The sequence below is a fragment of the Mesoplodon mirus genome, assembly GCF_964341445.2.
Source record: "Mesoplodon mirus genome assembly, chromosome: 14".
Lineage (NCBI taxonomy): Eukaryota > Metazoa > Chordata > Mammalia > Artiodactyla > Ziphiidae > Mesoplodon > Mesoplodon mirus.
This window is the reverse complement of record NC_138990.1, coordinates 64659246-64680054: the sequence shown is the minus strand read 5'-3', so window position 1 is coordinate 64680054 and position 20809 is coordinate 64659246. Positions and strand designations below refer to the sequence as shown.

The 20809-nt window shown below is 42.4% G+C and overlaps 1 protein-coding gene across 1 annotated transcript in view; it reads left to right on the top strand.

Moving 5' to 3' along the window:
* Positions 1-20809, top strand: part of LHCGR (luteinizing hormone/choriogonadotropin receptor) — a gene marked incomplete at its 5' end in the record, with an annotated part of 70707 nt that overhangs the window by 47465 nt on the left and 2433 nt on the right. Inside the window, 2 exons of the mRNA XM_082642537.1 lie at positions 5447-5632; positions 8931-9011. Of these exons, the coding sequence (XP_082498663.1) occupies positions 5447-5632; positions 8931-9011 (267 nt within the window). The remainder of the gene's footprint in view (positions 1-5446; positions 5633-8930; positions 9012-20809) is intronic.

Genomic DNA, 20809 nt, shown 5'->3' with positions numbered 1-20809 from the left:
TAGGTTTTGGGTCGTCGTGTCTCCATTGTCATTTGTTTCTAGGTATTTTTTAATTTCCTCTTTGATTTCTTCAGTGATCACTTCGTTATTAAGTAGTGTATTGTTTAGCCTCCATGTGTTTGTATTTTTTACAGCTCTTTTCCTGTAATTGATATCTAGTCTCATAGCATTGTGGTCGGAAAAGATGCTTGATACAATTTCAATTTTCTTAAATTTACCAAGGCTTGATTTGTGACCCAAGATATGATCTATCCTGGAGAATGTTCCATGAGCACTTGAGAAAAATGTGTATTCTGTTGTTTTTGGATGGAATGTCCTATAAATATCAATTAAGTCCATCTTGTTTAATGTATCATTTAAAGCTTGTGTTTCCTTATTTATTTTCATTTTGGATGATCTGTCCATTGGTGAAAGTGGGGTGTTAAAGTCCCCTACTATGATTGTGTTACTGTCGATTTCTCCTTTTATGGCTGTTAGTATTTGCCTTATGTATTGAGGTGCTCCTATGTTTGGTGCATAAATATTTACAATTGTTATATCTTCTTCTTGGATCGATCCCTTGATCATTATGTAGTGTCCTTCTTTGTCTCTTCTAGTAGTCCTTATTTTAAAGTCTATTTTGTCTGATATGAGAATTGCTACTCCAGCTTTCTTTTGGTTTCCATTTGCATGGAATATCTTTTTCCATCCCCTTACTTTCAGTCTGTATGTGTCTCTAGGTCTGAAGTGGGTCTCTTGTAGACAGCATATAGATGGGTCTTGTTTTTGTATCCATTCAGCCACTCTGTGTCTTTTGGTGGGAGCATTTAGTCCATTTACATTTAAGGTAATTATCGATATGTATGTTCCTATTCCCATTTTCTTAATTGTTTTGGGTTCATTATTGTAGGTATATTCCTTCTGTTGTGTTTCTTGCCTAGAGAAGTTCCTTTAGCATTTGTTGTAAAGCTGGTTTGGTGGTGCTGAACTCTCTCAGCTTTTGCTTGTCTGTAAACGTTTTAAATTCTCCATCAAATCTGAATGAGATCCTTGCTGGGTAGAGTAATCTTGGTTGCAGGTTTTTCTCCTTCATCACTTTAAGTATGTCCTGCCACTCCCTTCTGGCTTGTGGAGTTTCTGCTGAGAGATCAGCTGTTATCCTGATGGGGATTCCCTTGTGTGTTATTTGTTGTTTTTGCCTTGCTGCTTTTAATATGATTTCTTTGTGTTTAATTTTTGACAGTTTGATTAATATGTGTCTTGGCGTATTTCTCCTTGGATTTATTCTGTATGGGACTCTCTGTGCCTCCTGGACTTGATTAACTATTTCCTTTCCCATATTAGGGAAGTTTTCAACTATAATCTCTTCAAATATTTTCTCAGTCCCTTTCTTTTTCTCTTCTTCTTCTGGAACCCCTATAATTCGAATGTTGGTGCGTTTAATGTTGTCCCAGAGGTCTCTGAGACTGTCCTCTGTTCTTTTCATTCTTTTTTCTTTATTTTGCTCTGCAGCAGTTATTTCCACTATTTTATCTTCCACCTCACTTATCCGTTCCTCTGCCTCAGTTATTCTGCTATTGATCCCATCTAGAGTATTTTTTATTTCATTTATTGTGTTTTTAATCGATGCTTGATTCATCTTTAGTTCTTCTAGGTCCTTGTTAACTGTTTCTTGCATTTTGTCTATTCTATTTCCAAGATTTTGGATCTGGGAAATAGAATCTTGGATCATCTTTACCATCATTATTCTGAATTCTTTTTCAGGTAGAGTGCCTATTACCTCTTCATTTGTTAGGTCTGGTGGGTTTTTATCTTGCTCCTTCTCCTGCTGTGTGTTTTTCTGTCTTCTCATTTTGCTTATGTTACTGTGTTTGGGGTCTCCTTTTTGCAGGCTGCAGGTTCGTAGTTCCTGTTGTTTTTGGTGTCTGTCCCCAGTGGCTAAGGTTGGTTTAGTGGGTTGTGTAGGCTTCCTGGTGGAGGGGACTAGTGCCTGTGTTCTGGTGGATGAGGCTGGATCTTGTCTTTCTGGTGGGCAGGTCCACGTCTGGTGGTGTGTTTTGGGGTGTCTGTGGACTTTTTATGATTTTAGGCCACCTCTCTACTAATGGGTGGCGTTGTGTTCCTGTCTTGCTAGTTGTTTGGCTCAGGGTGTCCAGCACTGTAGCCTGCTGGTCGTTGAGTGAAGCTGGGTGCTGGTGTTGAGATGGAGATCTCTGGAAGATTTTCGCCGTTTGATATTATGTGGAGCTGGGAGGTCTCTTGTGGACCAGTGTCCTGAAGTTGGCTCTCCCACCTCAGAGGCACAGCACTGACTCCGGGCTCCTCAATTTGGGATGATGTGTTGTCTATTCATGTATTCCACAGATGCAGGATACATCAAGTTGATTGTGGAGCTTTAATCCGCTGCTTCTGAGGCTGCTGGGAGAGGTTTCCCTTTCTCTTCTTTGTTCTCACAGCTCCTGGGTCTCAGCTTTGGATTTGGCCCCGCCTCTGCGTGTAGGTAGCCGGAGGGCGTCTGCTCTTCGCTCAGATAGGACAGGGTTAAAGGAGCAGCCTCTTCGGGGACTCTGGCTCACTCAGGCCGGGAGGGAGGGAGGGGCACGGAGTGCGGGGCGAGCCTGCAGCGGCAGAGGTCGGCGTGACGTTGCACCAGCCCAAGGCGCGCCGTGCGTTCTCCCAGGGAAGCCGCCCCTGGATCCCGGGACCCCGGCAGTGGCGGGCTGCACAGGCTCCCGGAAGGGCGGTGTGGGCAGTGACCTGCGCTCGCACACAGGCTTCTTGGCGGCGGCAGCAGCAGCCCCAGCGTCCCACGCCCGTCACTGGGCTCCGCGCTTTCAGTCGCGACTCGCGCCCGTCTGTGGAGCCCCTTTAAGCAGCGCTCTTAATCCCCTCTCCTCGCGCACCAGGAAACCAAGAGGGAAGAAAAAGTCTCTTGCCTCTTCGGCAGCTCCAGAGTTTTCACGGACTCCCTCCCGGCTAGCTGTGGCACATTAGCCCCCTTCAGGCTGAGTTCTCGCCGCCAGCCCCAGTCCTCTCCCTGCGCTCTGACCGAAGCCCGAGCCTCAGCTTCCAGCGCTGCGCGCCCCGGCGGGCGAGCAGACAAGCCTCTCGGGCTGGTGAGTGCCGCTCGGCACCGATCCTCTGTGTGCGGATCTCTCCGCTTTGCCCTACCCAGGTATGTGGGGAGTTTCTTGCCTTTTGGGAGGTCTGGGGTCTTCTGCCAGCGTTCAGTAGGTGTTCTGTAGGAGTTGTTCCACGTGTAGCTGTATTTCTGGTGTATCCGTGGGGAGGAAGGTGATCTCCGCGTCTTACTCTTCCGCCATCTTCGAGGCTCGTGGCTTTTATAAGGACTTTGCCTGTTCTCTGAGTGAGGTGAGGGGGCTTTAGGGTTTTGATCAGGGGGAGGAATGAACTGACCCAGGTATTCTTTATACCCTAGCTCCTGCCAGTATCCAGTCATGATTCTATCTACTTTCTATAGCCCACCATTATAAACCCCCAACTCTACTCAGCCCCCGCCACTCTCATCTCCTGAGCATCTACTTCCTACCTCCTATCAACTCCCGACTCTGTCTGCCGCCTACTTCTGCCGCTATCAACTCCTGACTTCATCTAGCTCCGAGCTCTTGCCACCATCAACTCCTGTCACTACCCATTCTGACTCTGTCTACTTATTTCCTGCAGCTGTCAACCCCTGATTCTCTCTACATCCTAATTCCCACCAGTAAAACTCCTGACCTTCTCCACTTCCTGACTTCTGCCATCATCAATCCTAACTCTTCTCTCTTCTCCACGCGACGTCATGATTTCTCCTTACTCATGGCTTCCACCTCCTCGTGCTTCCTGCCCACTGTTTTTTCTGCTCTCAGCTTCTGCCATACTACCCTAGGGGTCCCTGTCTGTTGTGTCTCATATTCAAAGTACACCAGACTCAGAATCTTACACATTGCTTGAATACTCTGCAGCCTAGCACACCCTAGAGGCAGAGTTCTTACAGCAAACTGGTCACCTACTTGGGCACTGAAAAGCTAAGGAGAGTTGCCTTTGGTCAGGCACAAGAATGAGTGAGTATGATCATAAGACACCCTGCATGACAGTTTTTGCTTGAAAACCTGCTTGGTCTGCCTGCTTAGAAATGACTGTGAGCCCGGTAGGCATCCACACTGACTTTTCCAGAACAGTGGGACCAGACCTAGGTCTCTCACTCTCCAAATAACTATTCTCATTATACCCTCAGGGTTTAAGTGATATCTAGAAGTGGGCCTTCCTTCCACACCCCCAAAATATTCCTCCCATGAGTCTCTCACTGAAACTGAAAATCAATCATCAGGGATTCACTCCTCTGTAATGAGACCTTGCCATTTCTAGAATCTTAATTTAAAATATTTTACCCCCACCAAAAAAAAAAAAATCACCAGGCCTGCAAAGAATCATGTGGTCAATCCCTAATACCCCTAAAATAATAACTCTGTAAAGCAGAATGAGAACACTGGTTACCTAAATCAATAAGGACACAAAAGCAATGAGTCTGCAGCCCCCGAGGCAAATTCTGCCACCTTGATTATTCCACCAAGGGCCTACACTAGTCATCATGCCACGTTGTCAAGTTCATCTGTCCATCAATCCCCTACTGAGTCCCTCCCATGAGATGGGCACTAAGTATTGGGTCAGTTTGCTGCAGGGGGCTACGCTCCTGGAAAACTTTCATGGGGTATCAGCAGCAGCCACTTAGAAGATGGGCAGAATTTTTAAATTCCCACTGACTCTTCCTCCTCACATTTAATTCGTTTGGAGTTTTCTTGGGCATTGCCTCAAGTCTAGAAAAGCTGAGGCATTCGGGACCTTGTGTGAAAAACCTGAGCTTTCCACACAGTTTTGCTTGCGTGGCCGAGCGTTTGCTTGCTTTGGACTGATGAATCCAGCTTGCCTTTAGAGAAGTTAGAGGGTGGCTAATGACACACAGTGGCTCTGAATAGCGTAACTAGCCTGTGCCTCATGAAAAACCTACCCTGCAGAGCTTGATCAATCAAAGACTGAGGCATCTGAAGCCCTAAATATTTCCCCCTGGAGTTGAGCACAAAAGCTGATGTCACTGCACGTGCCTGTTCTCTCTTAAAGCAAGTAGTTATTTCACTTCTGCTAAGTGGAGAGAGGTAGAGGGAGGGAGAGAGAGGGAGAAAGGAAGCAGAGGGGGGAGAGAGAATGCTAATGAATGTGTGACAGGTACAAGGAGTCATACTCAGCCTTGAAAAGAATAATGGGGTACACATCAGAAGAAAGACCACATAGCTTTTTTGAATTCAGATCTTAATGAGACTAACTGAAATGGAGAATTAGGGAGAAAGCGAGATGGAGAAAAGATTCCTCAGAACCTAGAAGGATACTATTGTTGAGAGGAAGTTTCATTCTATGAATCATACATGTTAAGTAAATAAATAAATAAACCTTTCTCCCTTTTACTTTTCAGGGATATTTCTTCCACTAAACTGCAGGCCCTGCCTAGCTATGGGCTGGAGTCCATTCAGACACTAATTGCCACATCATCCTATTCTCTGAAAAAACTGCCATCAAGAGAAAAATTTACCAATCTCCTGGATGCCACATTGACTTACCCCAGCCACTGCTGTGCTTTTAGAAACTTGCCAACAAAAGAGTGAGTAAAAAACAAAAGGTAAAGCCTGCCAAGCTGTGGCAGAAACTCAGATTTGAAAATAGTCAACTGGTCGATGGCTCCCCGCCCCTTCACTCCCTGCCTTCTAGACCAGCTCCATAGTCACGGGGTCACTTTCAGATAGACCAGAAGAAAATGAACTGTCCTATTTCCTCCTGAAAACTGACTCCAAATAGTCGATTCACCCTGCAGCTAGAAGACCTTCATAGCTTATTCTTAGCTAGTTCAAAACTATAGCCTTAAATCAGACGATAACTGCAGTTTCAAAATGGAGTACAAAACTGGTATCTCAAAGATCAAGTAGCCCTAATCCTTATCAGAGAGCATCATTCTAAAGAAGTGGAGGAAGTAGGCTCAGTAGGGTGAATTTTACCTAACGTCTTAGTCCTTAGTTAAAAAAAAGAAAAGAAAACACTATAGAAGGTTTCCAGTGTTTGGTTTTGTTTTTTTTTTTTTCCAAGCTATTTCTCTCCCAACAGAAGACTATCTTCTATTACAGAACAGATTCTTAGCCCCCTAAGGATTAGCTTAGTGTGGGGACAGAAAAGGCACAAGCTCCTGGCTGGTTTGCGATCAGTGGGGGACTTCTTACTGATTCAACTAGTTCACTTCAATCCAGAATGGAATGGCAGGGTGTGAAGGATTTCATTCTTTCCTTAAAGCACAGTTCTCCAGACTTTTTTTCTTTCTCACTGAAATGCATACCAAGAAATACTTTTCTTACATTGCAACCCAGTAAACACGACACATGTAACTGAAATAAAACAAAGCACTACTTAACTGTCTTACATGTGATACACTGATATTCTCTTGTCTATTTATTTCATGTTTTTTGCTTTTAATGCTAGTCTTGATTTACTTATTGTTTTCATGACCCACTAATGGGTCACAACTCACAGTTGGAAAAACGTCACCCTAAAAGGATATTATTATACAGCCTAAGCAGATATTCTCAATCAATTAATTAGATGAGGCACTAAGAGAGTGACACTAGAATGCCACTGTCTTAGAATCAACCTATTTATAATTAATCAACCAGCACGTGTTATCATCACACACCTACTTTGTGCCTTGCACAGGTAGGTGCAGTTCTACCTGAAGCTTTTGAGGTAACCAAGAAGACAGACCACTCACTGTACTCAGAGAGCTATGCACTATTAACTGAACTTCAAAGAATATTAACTGAGCACTCACCGTGTTCCAAACGCTATGCAAAAGTCTGAAGATACAAAGATGAGTAAGAGCTCATCCCAACCATCAGAGTCACAGGCAGCTGTTTGTGGACAACACACATGACAGCCAATATTTAGGTCCAATAAAGCAAATGTTATGATAGAGCTGAGAACAGAACAGAGTACTCTGGGAGAACAGAGGGAGAATTTCTAAATGGCAGCAGGGCTTATTATGGAAGGCTTCCTGAGGAAGTGACTTCTGCTGAGCCTTGAAGAACAGATAGGAGTTAGCTAGACACGTGTGGGGAAAAGCATACCAAGAAGATGGAATAGCTTGTGTGAAGGCACAAAGGCAAGAGACATGGGATGAAAGTCATTCAGAAAAACTAAAACAAGAAGACTTATGGTTACATGGAGGAGGATGAGTGAGGAGAGGAGACCAGGGAGAAGTGGTCTATGATGGGCTCTGAGTACCAGGCCAAGTTGTTTAGAGGATGGGGAACCACTGAAGAATTCAAAACAGAATTACTCAGATTTGCTTTTGTAAAGTATTACTCTGGCAGCAAGGTGGAGGATGGTCTGGAAGGGAGCAAAGCTGGTGAGAGAACAACTAAAACAGAGGATACAGATGCTGGTTTATCATAAAGCTGATTCTGGACACCTCCACTTTTGTGGCAAAGAGGTCACATCACTTCTGAAATTACTGACACGTTAAAACTTTAGTTCAGGGGTTTTTTATTTCAGTAGATGAAAGAGACTACAACCTCCGGGTTTAAAAAAAAAAAAAAAAACAGCATTACGCAATTGTGGGCCAGTATCAAAGTGAGATGGGAATGCAACCTTACACAGAGGTTGTCCTGATTGGAATTACAAGCTTCAACTGACTCCCTCTCTATCTCTAAAGCTAGAAACCTTGGATGTTAGTGAGGACGGAGAGCCTGAAGCTGGGTCAGTGGACTGTTTATGCAAACTCTGGGTCACCCCTCTGCCCTGCAGCTGCTGTGTGGATAACGCACACAGCTGCCTAGGCAGATGGCCCCCAAACTCTCCTTGGTATCTATGATTAAAATTTCAAAAAAGATACAGTAGACAGAACCCAGTGCTATTATCTGAAGGCCAAGAACAACCACATTTCCTGTTAACTGTAGATTGGTTCACACAGAGTGTCTCTAAGTATCAGATACAGAGCCAACATCAAACACACACACAGTCTCTCTCTCTCACTCCCTCTCTCTATCTCTCAGGCAAAATAACAAGCTGATTAATTTTTGAAAGTGAGTCCAGAAGCTCAGATAGTTCTTATATATTCTCCACCTTCCTGCTTTTACACAAAGTCATTCCTACAAGGAACTGTCTTGTTAATACTGGAGAAGAATAATACATAGAAATATGCATTCTGGATTGCCTCATTTCTCCTTCCTCCTCAGGAAAAGGTTGAGGTTCGCACAGCCTGCTCTCCTTTCCGCTATTTCTTCACCCACTTTTCCTTTGTGCCTCCCTTTGGTTTCATCTTAGGAATAATATAAGTACAGCCTTCTTTTAATTTCTTGACATTTGCCCCTTTCCATAGGCGAAATTTCTTAGAGGGAAACATGAAGGAAGAGGGAGCAACCACATTATATTTCTGCACATAATCCAAAAGAGCAGAAAATTCACATCATAATGTCACGTCCAGAATCTTCAAATCTTTACAAAAGAGATCCCCAGTTATAATTCAAAGCCATGAATTCTGAATGGTTATTTGTTCATCGAGGCTGGTGTGGTGAGGGGAGCGGTGAGGAGCAAACCTTAATACACCACGAAGATAGCTTTTAATGAGCATTGAAAAATCCATGATTCAATGTGATACATTTAAGTTTTTTTCATCTCTAGAGCCCACACAAAAGACTTAGCATTCAGAAGCATTTTATCTAAGCTGGAAGCACGCTAATGATAATTCAGAAGCCTTTACTCTCTCCCAGGAAGCATTTCCGATAGGACAATGGTGCAGAACACGAGGCTGGTGTAACAGGTAGAGAATTTGGATGAACAAAGCATAAATAGACACGATCAGGTGTAGTTTAAAAACCAAAAGCTCAACTGTGGTTGTTTGTTTTTACCTCTTTCAGGCAGAATTTTTCATTTTCCATTTTTAAAAACTTTTCCAAACAATGTGAAAGCACAGCAAGGAGACCAAATAATGAAACACTGTAAGTATTTGCATGCAAAGAAACTCGGGAAGCCATGTCTCATTCTGCGTGCATCTTATTATTATCAGTGCCAACGATTTCTTTTTTATATATAACATCTTTTTTGGAGGATAATTGCTTTACAATGGTGTGTTAGTTTCTGCTGTATAACAAAGTGAATCAGCTATGCGTATACATATATCTCCATAACCTCTCCCTCTTGCATCTCCCTCCCACCCTCCCTATCCCACCCCTCTAGGTGGTCACAAAGCACCGAGCTGATCTCCCTGTGCTATGTGGCTGCTTCCCACTAGCTATCTATTATACATTTGGTAGTGTATATATGTCCCTGACACTCTCTCACTTCGACCCAGCTTACCCTTCCCCCTCCCCGTGTCCTCAAGTCCATTCTCTACCTCTGTGTCTGTATTCCTGTCCTGCCCTTATGTTCTTCAGAACCTTTTTTTTTTTAGATTCCATATATATATGTGTTACCATATGGTATTTGTTTTTCTCTTTCCAACTTACTTCACTCTGTATGACAGTCTCTAGGTCCATCCACCTCACTAGAAATAACTCAATATCGTTTCCTTTTATGGCTGAGTAATATTCCATTGTACATAAGTGCCACATCTTCTTTATCCATTCATCTGTCGATGGACACTTAGGGTGCTTCCATGTCCTGGCTATTGTAAATAGAGCTGCAATGAACATTGTGGTACATGACTCTTATTGAATTATGGTTTTCTCAGGGTATATGCCCAGTAGTGGGATTGCAGAGTCATATGATAGTCCTATTTTTAGTTTGTTAAGGAACCTCCATAACGTTCTGCATAGTGGCTGTATCAATTTACATTCCCACCAACAGTGCAAGAGGGTTCCCTTTTCTCCACACCCTCTTCAGCATTTATTGTTTGTAGATTTTTTGATGATGGCCATGCTGACTGGTGTGAGGTGATATACCTCACTGTAGTTTTGATTTTCATTTCTCTAATGATTAGTGATGTTGAGCATCCTTTCATGTGTTTGTTGGCAATCTGTATATCTTCTTGGGAGAAATGTCTATTTAGGTCTCCTGCTTATTTTTGGATTGGGTAGTTTTGTTTTTTTTTTTTTTTTGATATTGAGCTGCATGAGCTGCTTGTATATCTTGGAGATTAATCCTTTGTCAGTTGCTTCGTTTGCAAATATTTTCTCCCATTCTGAGGGTTGTTTTTTCATCTTGCTTATGGTTTCCTTTGCTGTGCAAAAGCTTTTAAGTTTCATTAGGTCCCGTTTGTTCATTTTTGTTTTTATTTCCATTTCTCTAGCAGGTAGGTCAAAAAGGATCTTGCTGTGATTTATGTCATAGGGTGTTCTGCCTATGTTTTTCTTTAAGAGTTTTATAGTGTCTGGCTGTACATTTAGGTCTTTAATCCATTTTGAGTTTATTTTTGTGTATGGTGTTAGGAAGTGTTCTAATTTCATTCTTTTACATGTAGCTGTCCAGTTTCCCCAGCACCACTTATTGAAGAGGCTGTCTTTTCTCCATTTTACATTCTTGCCTCCTTTATCAAAGATAAGGTGACCATATGCATGTGGGTTTATCTCTGGGCTTTCTATCCTGTTCCATTGATCTATATTTCTGTTTTTGCACCAGCACCATACTGTCTTGATTACTGTAGCTTTGTAGTATAGTCTGAAGTCAGGGAGCCTGATTCCTCCAGCTCCATTTCTCTTTCTCATGATTGCTTTGGCTATTCGGGGTCTTTTGTGTTTCCATACAAATTGTAAAATTTTTTGTTCTAGTTCTGTGAAAAATGCCATTCGTAGTTTGATAGGGATTGCATTGAATCTGCAGATTGCTTTGGGTAGTATAGTCATTTTCACAATGTTGATTCTTCCAATCCAAGAATGTGGTATATCTTTCCATCTGTTTGTATCATCCTTAATTTCTTTCAACAGTGTTTTATAGTTTTCTGCATACAGGTCTTTTGTATCCCTAGGTAGGTTTATTCCTAGGTCTTTTATTCCTTTTGTTGCAATGGTAATTGGCAGTGTTTCCTTAATTTCCCTTTCACATTTTTCATCATTAGTGTATAGGAATGCAAGAGATTTCTGTGCATTAATTTTGTATCCTGCTACATTACCAAATTCATTGATTAGCTCTAGTAGTTTTCTGGTAGCATCTTCAGGATTCTCTATGTATAGTATCATGTCATCTGCAATGACAGTTTTACTTCTTCTTTTCCTAACTGGAAAAGTTTTACTTCTTCTTTTCCTATTTGGACAGTTTTACCTCTTTTTTTCCTATTTGGATTCCTTTTATTTCATTTTCTTCTCCGATTGTTGTGGCTAAAACTTCCAAAACTATGTTGATACTAGTGGTGAGACTGGGCAACCGTATCGTGTTCCTGATCTTAGTGGAAATAGTTTCAGTTTTTCACCATTGAGAACGATGTTGGCTGTGGGTTTGTCATATATGGCCTTTATTATATTGAGATAAGTTCCCTCTATGCCTACTTTCTGGAGAGTTTTTATCATAAATGGGTGTTGAATTTTGTCAAAAACTTTTTCTGTATCTATTGAGATGATCATATGGTTTTGCTCCTTCAGTTTGATCATATGTTTTTTCTCCTTCAATTTGTTAATATGGTTTATCACATTGATTGATTTGTGTATATTAAAGAATTCCTGCATTCCTGGGATAAACCCCACTTGATCATGGTGTATGATGCTTTTAATGTGCTGTTGGATTCTGTGTGCTAGTATTTTGTTGAGGATTTTTGCATCTATGTTCATCAGTGATATTGGCCTGTAGTTTTCTTTATTTATGACATCTTTGTCTGGTTTTGGTATCAGGGTGATGGTGGCCTAGTACAATGAGTTTGGGAGTGTTCCTCCCTCTGCTGCATTTTGGAAGAGTTTGAGAAGGATAGGTGTTAGCTCTTCTTTAAATGTTTGACAGAATTTTCCTGTGAAGCTATCTGGTCCTGGGCTTTTGTTTGTTTGAAAATTATTAATCACAGTATCAATTCCGCTGCTTGTGATTGGTCTGTTTATATTTTCTATTTCTTCTTGGTTCAGTCTCGGAAGGTTGTGCTTTCCTAAGAATTTGTCCATTTCTTCCAGGCTGTCCATTTTATTGGCATATAGTTGCTTGTAGTAATCTCTCATGATCCTTTGTATTTCTGCAGTGTCAGTTGCTACTTCTCCTTTTTCACTTCTAATTCTATTGATCTGAGTCTTCTCCCTTTTTTTCTTCCTGAGTCTGGCTAATGGTTTACAAATTTTGTTTATCTTCTCAAGGAAGCAGATTTTACTTTTATTGATCTTTGCTATCATTTCCTTCATTTCTTTTTATTTCTGATCTGATCTTTATGATTTCTTTCCTTCTGCTAACTTTGGGGGTGTTTTTGTTCTTCTTTCTCTAATTGCTTTAGGTGTAAAGTTAGGTTGTTTATTTGAGATGTTTCTTCTTTCTTGAGGTAGGATTGTATTGCTATAAACTTCCCTCTTAGAATTGCTTTTGCTGCATCCCATAGACTTTGGGTCATCATGTTTTCATTGTCATTTGTTTCTAGGTATTTTTTTATTTCCTCTTTGATTTCTTCAGTGATCTCTTGGTTATTTAGTAGCATATTGTTTAGCCTCCATGTGTTTGTATTTTTTACAGATTTTTTTCCTGTAATTGATATCTAGTCTCCTAGCATTGTGGTTGGGAAAGATACTTGATATGATTTCAATTTCCTTAAATTTACCAAGGCTTGCTTTGTGACCCAAGATATGATCTATTCTGGAGACTGTTCCATGAGCACTTGAGAAGGGACTCTTTTCTGTTGTTTTTGGATAGAATGTCCTATAAATATCAATGAAGTCCATCTTGTTTAATGTATCATTTAAAGCTTGTGTTTCCTTATTTATTTTCATTTGGATGATCTGTCCATTGGTGAAAGTGGTGTGTTAAAGTCCCCTACTATGATGGTGTTACTGTCGATTTCCGCTTTTATGACTGTTAGCATTTGCCTTATGTATTGAGGTGCTCCTATGTTGGGTGCACAAATATTTACAATTGTTATATCTTCTTTTGGATTGATCCCTTAATCATGATGTAGTGTCCTTCTTTGTCTCTTGTAATAGTCTTTGTTTTAAAGTCTACTTCGTTTGATAGGAGAATTGCTACTCCAGCTTTCTTTTGATTTCCATTTGCATGGAATATCTTTTTCCATCCCCTCACTTTCAGTCTGTATGTGTCCCTAGGTCTGAAGTGGGTCTCTTGTAGACAGCGTAAATACAGGTCTTGTTTTTGTATCCATTCAGCCAGTCCATGTCGTTTGGTTGGAACATTTAATCCATTTACATTTAAGGTAGTTATCAATATGTATGTTCCTATGACCATTTTCTTAATTGTTTTGGGTTTGTTATTGTAGGTCTTTTCCTTCTCTTGTGTTTCCTGCCTAGAGAAGTTCCTTTAGCATTTGCTGTAAAGCTGGCTTGGTGGTGCTGAATTCTCTTAGCTTTTCCTTGTCTGTAAAGATTTTAATTTCTCTGTCGAATCTGAATGAGATCCTTGCTGGGTAATCTTGGTTGTAGGTTTTTCCCTTTCATCACTTTAAATATGTCCTGCCACACCCTTCTGGCTTGCAGTGTTTCTGCTGAAAGATCAGCTGTTAACCTTATGGGGATTCCCTTGTATATTATTTGTTGGTTTTCCCTTGCTGCTTTTTTTTTTTTTTTTTTTTCAGTACGTGGGCCTCTCACTGTTGTGGCCTCTCCCGTTGCAGAGCACAGGCTCCGGACGCGCAGGCCCAGCGGCCATGGCTCACGGGCCCAGCCGCTCCGCAGCATGTGGGATCCTCCCGGACCGGGGTACGAACCCATGTCCCCTGCATCGGCAGGCGGACTCTCAACCACTGCGCCACCAGGGAAGCCCCCTCCCTTGCTGCTTTTAATATTGTTTCTTTGTATTTAAATTTTGATAGTTTGATTAATATGTGTCTTCGTGTGTTTCTCCTTGGATTTATCCTGCCTGTTACTCTCTGTGCTTCCTGGACTTGATTGACTGTTTCCTTTCCCATATTAGGGAAGTTTTCAACTATAATCTCTTCAAATATTTTCTCTGTCCCTTTCTTTTTCTCTTCTTCTTCTGGGACCCCTATAATACAAATGTTGGTGCATATAATGTTGTCCCAGAGGTCTCTGAGACTGTCCTCAATTCTTTTGTTTCTTTTTTCTTTATTCTGCGCTGTGGTAGTTATTTCCACTATTTTATCTTCCCGGTCACTTATCCGTTTTTCTGCCTCAGTTATTCTGCTATTGATTCCTTCTAGAGAATTTTTAATTTCATTTATTGTATTGTTCATCATTGTTTGTTTGCTCTTTAGTTCTTCTAGGTCCTTCTTAAATGTTTCTTGTATTTTCTCCATTCTATTTCCAAGATTTTTCCATCTTTACTATCATTACTTGGAATTCTTTTTCAGGTGGACTGCCTATTTCCTCTTCGTTTGATCTGGTGGGTTTTTACCTTGCTTCTTCATCTGCTGTATATTTCTCTGTCTTCCTATTTTGCTTAACTTACTGTGTTTGGGGTCTCTTTTTCACAGGCTGCAGGTTTGCAGTTCCCGTTGTTTTTGGTGTCTGCCCCCAGTGGGTTAGTTTGGTTCTGTAGGTTGTGTAGGCTTCCTGGTGGAGGGGACTGGTGCCTGTGTTCTGGTGGATGAGGCTGGATCTTGTCTTTCTGGTGGGCAAGACAGTGTCCGGTGGTGTGTTTTGGGGTGTCTGTGAACTTAGCATGCTTTTAGGCAGCTTCTCTGCTAATGGGTGGTGTTGTGTCCCTGTCTTGCTAGCTGTTTGGCATAGGATGTCCAGCACTGGAGCTTGCTGGTTGTTGAGTGGAGCTGGGTCTTAGCATTGAGACAGAGATCTCTGGGCGTGCTCTCATCGACTGATATTACGTGGGGCTGGGAGGTCTCTGGTGGACCAATGTCCTGAACTCGGCTCTCCCACCTCAGAGGCTCAGGCCTGACACCCAGCCGGAGCCCCAAGACCCTGTCAGCCACACGGCTCAGATAAAAGGGAGGAAAAAGAAAGAAAGAAAGAAAAAGAAAAAATAAATAAAGTTATTAAAATAAAAAATATTATTAAAATAAAAAAAGAAAAGAAAGAAGTGAGCAACCAAACCAGTAAACAAATCCACCAATGATAACAAGCACTAAAAACTATACTTAAAAAAATAGGACAGATGGAACACTAGGACAAATGGTAAAAGCAAACCTATACAGACAAAATCACACAAAGAAGCATACATATAAACACTCAGAAAAAGAGAAAAAGGAGGGAAAAATATATATATATATACATATAAAAAAATAAAGGAAGAGAGCAACCAAATCCATAAACAAATCTATCAATGATAATAAGCTCTAAGTACCAGACTGAGATAAACATAAAACCAGAAACAAATTAGATGCAGAAAGCAAACCCCAAGTCTTCAGTTGCTCCCAAAGTCCACCGCCTCAATTTTGGGATGATTCGTTGTCTATTCAGGTATTCCAGAGATGCAGGGTACATCAAGTTGATTATGGAGATTTAATCCAAAGCTCCTGAGGCTGCCCAGAGAAATTTCCCTTTCTCTTCTTTGTTTGCACAGCTCCTGGGGTTCAGCTTTGGATTTTGCCCTGCCTCTGCATGTAGGTCACCCTCTGGTGTCTGTTCTTCACCCAGACAGGAGGGGGTTAAAGGAGCGGCTGATTAGGGGGCTCTGGCTCACTCAGGCCAGTGGGAGGGAGGGGTATGGAATGCGGGGTGAGCCTGTGGTGGCAGAGGCCGAGGTGATGTTGCAACAGCCTGAGGTGCACCGTGTGTTCTCCCGGGGAAGTTGTCCCTGGATCACGGGACCCTGGCAGTGGTGGGCTGCACAGGCTACCAGAAGCGGTGGTGTGGATAGTGACCTGTGTTTGCACACAGGCTTCTTGGTGGCTGCAGAAGCAGCCTTAGCGTCTCATGCCCGTCTCTGGTGTCCATGCTGATAGCTGCGGCTCACGCCGGTCTCTGGAGCTCCTTTAGGTGGTACTCTGAATCCACTCTCCTTGCACACTCCGAAACAATGGTCTCTTGCCTCTTAGGCAGTTCCAGGCTTTTTCCTGGACTCCCTCCCGGCTAGCTGTGGCACGCTAGTCCCCTTCAGGCTGTGTTCACACAGCCAACCCCAGTCCTCTCCCTGGGATCTGACCTCAGAAGCCCGAGCCTCAGCCCCCAGCCCACACCCGCCCCAGCGGGTGAGCAGACAAGCCTTTCAGGCTGGTGAGTGCTGGTCGGCACCAATCCTCTGTGTGGGAATCTCTCTGCTTTGCCCTCTGTACCCCTGTTGCTATGCATTCCTCCGTGGCTCTGAAGCTTCCCCCCTCCACCACCACCCCTCTGTGCCTGCGAAGGGGCTTCCTAGTGTGTGGAAACCTTTCCTCCTTCACGGCTCCCTCCCAGATGTGCAGGTCCCATCCCTATTCTTTGTCTCTGTTTTTTCTTTTTTCTTTCTCCCTACCCAGGTACGTGGGGAGTTTCTTGCCTTTTGGGAAGCCTGAGGTCTTCTGCCAGCATTCAGTAGGTGTTCTGTAGGAGTTGTTCCACATGTAGATGTATTTCTGATGTATTTGTGGGGAGGAAGGTGATCTCCATGTCTTACTCCTCTGCCATCTTGAAGGTCTCCGCCCAAGGATTTTCTTTTGATAAAAATCTTGGTTGGGGGGCATGTTTGCAAAGCATTTTTTTATAGTTTTAAAATGGGGGTTCTTTTGTGTGTGTTTTTGCAAGCGGCACCCAGTTGATCAATTATCTCTTTCAACTGGTTAAAAATAAATACTTTCAAAAAACATACCTACAGGGCTTCCCTGGTGGCGCAGTGGTTGAGAGTCCGCCTGCCGATGCAGGGGATACGGGTTCGTGCCCCGGTCTGGGAAGATCCCACATGCTGCAGAGCAGCTAGGCCCGTGAGCCATGGACACTGAGCCTGCGCGTCCAGAGCCTGTGCTCCGCAACGGGAGAGGCCACAACAGTGAGAGGCCCGTGTACCACACAAAAAACAAAAAAAAACATACCTACATATTCATTCTACAGTTACATTAAATTCTCTTCAGGAATTAAAATTTTATTTGCAGGTATTTTGATGTCACTAACAGCTTGTTTAATGATAGCCTCATTTGTAAGGATTTTCACTAGTCACGCGGTCAGCATTCCACAAAGATTAACTGATTGCAGGCACAGCTTCTACAAGTAGCCACTTCCCTTCAAGGAGACTTTGGCCACCTTGACCATTATGCTCTGGAGCTTAAAATTATTCAGACTTAACGCTATCACTGACATACACTAGACAGGAGCTCCATTTCTATTCTGATTTTTTTTTAAACATTTTTCAGCTGCTTTGGCACTTCATATACCTTAAAATGTAAAAGAGCATGCATCAAAAGATAATCCCAGTGTCCCTATGCCACATTTACTGTGATTTAGAAGTTTTATTATTTCCCTTCCACTCCCATCCCCTCCCCTATGTCCTTTAGGCTACAAAACCAGATGCCCTTCTAAGATACCTTGCCAATCTCCATTCCCTCCTCTACATCTTTTTTTTTTTTCTTTTCTCTTTTTTCCTATCAATCTGTAAGATATATAGAATCAGCAGGGTAATATGATAGAAAGATCCTGGGCTTTGGAGCTCCTCAGAGTTGGATATGAATTTTTTTTTAAGATTTTTTTTTTTGATGTGGACCATTTTTAAAGTCTTTATTGAATTTGTTACAATATCGCTTCCGTTTTATGTTTTGGTTTTTGGCCACGAGGCATGTGGGATCTTAGCTCCTCGACCAGGGATCAACCCCATACCCCCTGCATTGGAAAGCAAAGTCTTAACCATTGGACCACCAGGGAAGTCCCATGGATATGAATTCTTGGCATTAATGTTCCTATAACACTAGGTATCCCTGGGCAGTACTTATCTTTTTTGAGACTTTTTTCTTTAACTGTAAGGGGCAGCAGAAATATCATTTGGCTTTCAGAACCAAGAGAGTGAAGGGAGTTTTTACAGATTGTGACAGCATCGAGGGTACCTTATATTATAGCCTGTATTCTTCTTTTCTTTTTTCCTTCATTTAGGTCTGACACCAACTATCCTCCACCGTTCCTTTTCCTCACCATTCCCACTCTTCTCTCTCAATACTCTATCATCACCTTCCACATAACTCTTCTGCAACCATATGGCTTTTTTTTTTCTCATTAATGGGAAACCACTTCTGGGTAGAGTCAATGGTACCATCAAGGGGTGTTATGGGGGAAGGGGAGACTTACTTCAGTCTCAGTAACCATCAGCCCCTACCACTGCACACCTTTCAAAATGAGCATCCAATCTTGAGTCTATGCTAACACTGTTTTTTAAAACAAGTCCTCTTATCTTCAGCATCCCCAAAACTACCTGAAATTAACACATAATCTAAGTAAAAAGAGTGTGTTCCCTGTGAAAGCATCTTGCGTGATAAGTCCCCTTCCTTCCCTTCCCACCAGATTGCTATTCCCAAGTCCCTGGAGTTTAGAAATTCTAGAGCCAGCCACTAAGTCTTATCTGCTCTCCCCAAGATATTATGGTGCCCTTACTGCTATGGTTGGCCCCACTGTCCTCCTAAAATCCCTGTCTTTTCTCCTGCCTGTTGATTGTAACTGGAGCAATGGTGCTACTGCTTCTCCTTCCTCTGACTCAATATTGCTAAGCCCACCCAAGCCCATTCACACTCCCTGCACAGCCTTCAGTACTAAAGACAGCTCCATGCTGGGTTTTGTCAACAGTCATGTTCCTGCCCTCAGGAGCCATCCCAGGACACATGTAAGTAGCAGCAGGTACGTTTTTGGTCTGAAGACAAATCACCAAGGAGAAGAACTGCTAGACATGTGCCCAGTAGGGCAAAAAAAAGAAAGACCAAGGGACCAGGGGAATGGGAAAGGGAACTTTTTTTTTTTAATCTATTTTTGGCTGTGTTGGGTCTTCGTTGCTATACACAGGTTTTCTCTAGTTGCAGCGAGCGGGGGCTACTCTTCATTGCAGTGTGCGGGCTTCTCATTGTGGTGGCTTCTCTTGTCACGGAGCACGGGCTCTAGGCACGCAGACGTCAGTAGTTGTGGCATGCGGGCTCAGTAGTTGTGGCTCACAGGCTCTAGAGTGCAAGCTCGGTAGTTGTGGCCCACAGGCTTAGTTGCTCTGAAGCATGTGGGATCTTCCCGGACCGGGGCTCAAACCCGTGTCCCCTGCATTGGCAGGCGGATTCTTAACCACTGCGCCACCAGGGAAATCCAAGGGAACATGTTTGACCTCTCAGTGATATAAGTTTATTCAGAATTCATGGCAGAATTTTTAGTGGCTTTGAACTAGTGCTTCCAATAGCAGCTGAAGTAGTTTTAATAAGGGGAAAGTAGTAAGGGAAACTAAAGCGGCAATAGTTGGAAAGTTTTCATCTGATTAAATAGAGGCTATTATTTTGTAGTAATCATCCAGGGAACTTGCTTAAAATGCAGATTCCTGGGCTCTGTCCCTAGAGAGTTAGATTCAGGGTCTGAAGTAAAGCCAGGAATCTTCACTGTAACAAAGACTCTGGTGATTGTGATGCAAGTGGTCCAAGGACCACACCTTGAAAAATACTGAGAGATAGTGAAGTAGAGAAGAAAGGCCCCTGGACTACGCATATGAAGACCTAGCATTGCCACTAGTCCCTAGTGCTGAGGGACCTGAGGCAAGTCACGTACCTCCTTTAATCTTGCTCTCCTTACCAATAAAATGAAGGGTTCAATGAGCTGGTCTTTAAGGACCTTGCCAATGGTAAGAAAAAACCTATTTTCTCTCATCATCCTTATAACCACCATATCTCTTTAAAGATTTAAAAATTAGGTAATTATACTGATGTGCATGAGGACAAACAAATGTGCTACTTGTATTTAATAACAAAACAAGTGAGGTTCCTATGCAGTCTCCTGTGTGTGGCCGCAGTACTTCTCCAGTCCCAGTGTGGTTTCTATGATACGCTAGCACGTTTCTGGAGTCCCCGGTCATAGATTTCTTTTCCATTTTTTTTTTAAAAAATCTGTGTTTCTTCCCTTGGGTAATTGTATTACTCAAATATATCATTTTATCCACTCACTGTATTAGGTACACACTTCCTTCTACAGAAAATGAGAAGCTAAGTTTTAAGACTAGAGAAAAATGCTCTTTTAATGTGTGAGAAACTCTAAGGTGAAATACACATTTGTAATGGCCCTGACAGAAAAATTATGCCCCTTTCTTCACCTCCCAAGATTGTATTAGCTGACTGTGGGCAAAGAGAAAATTTGTTAAGACTACATGCATCATACTGTATCATTCATTGTCTCTGTATCCTCTCAATTCCTTTCTAAGCCAGCATCACCCTGGCTTATTCATTCCACAAACATTTATCGAATGGATACTCTGAGCTAAAACTATGTGAGGCGCTGAGATTTTAGACATAAATAAGACCTAATCCCCTGACTTCAAGGCTATTAAAGAATAGCCTCACAGACTATGAAAGAAGACATGCATCATCATATAATGGCAATCTAGTTTGAGAACTACAATAGTACTTAAGTGCAGCCATGGCTGAGAGAAGGGATGATAAACTCCTTAGAGGTGCAGAATCAGGAAAGGCTTCATAGAGATGCTTATCTTTAAAGATCAGGAGGAATTCTCCAGAGAAATGAGAAAAGAAAGGGAAGAAGAAACAGCACATTCAAATACAAAGGGATGAAACCGTAGAACTTATTCTGAGAGCCACATGTCATTTCATGTGACCAAAGGG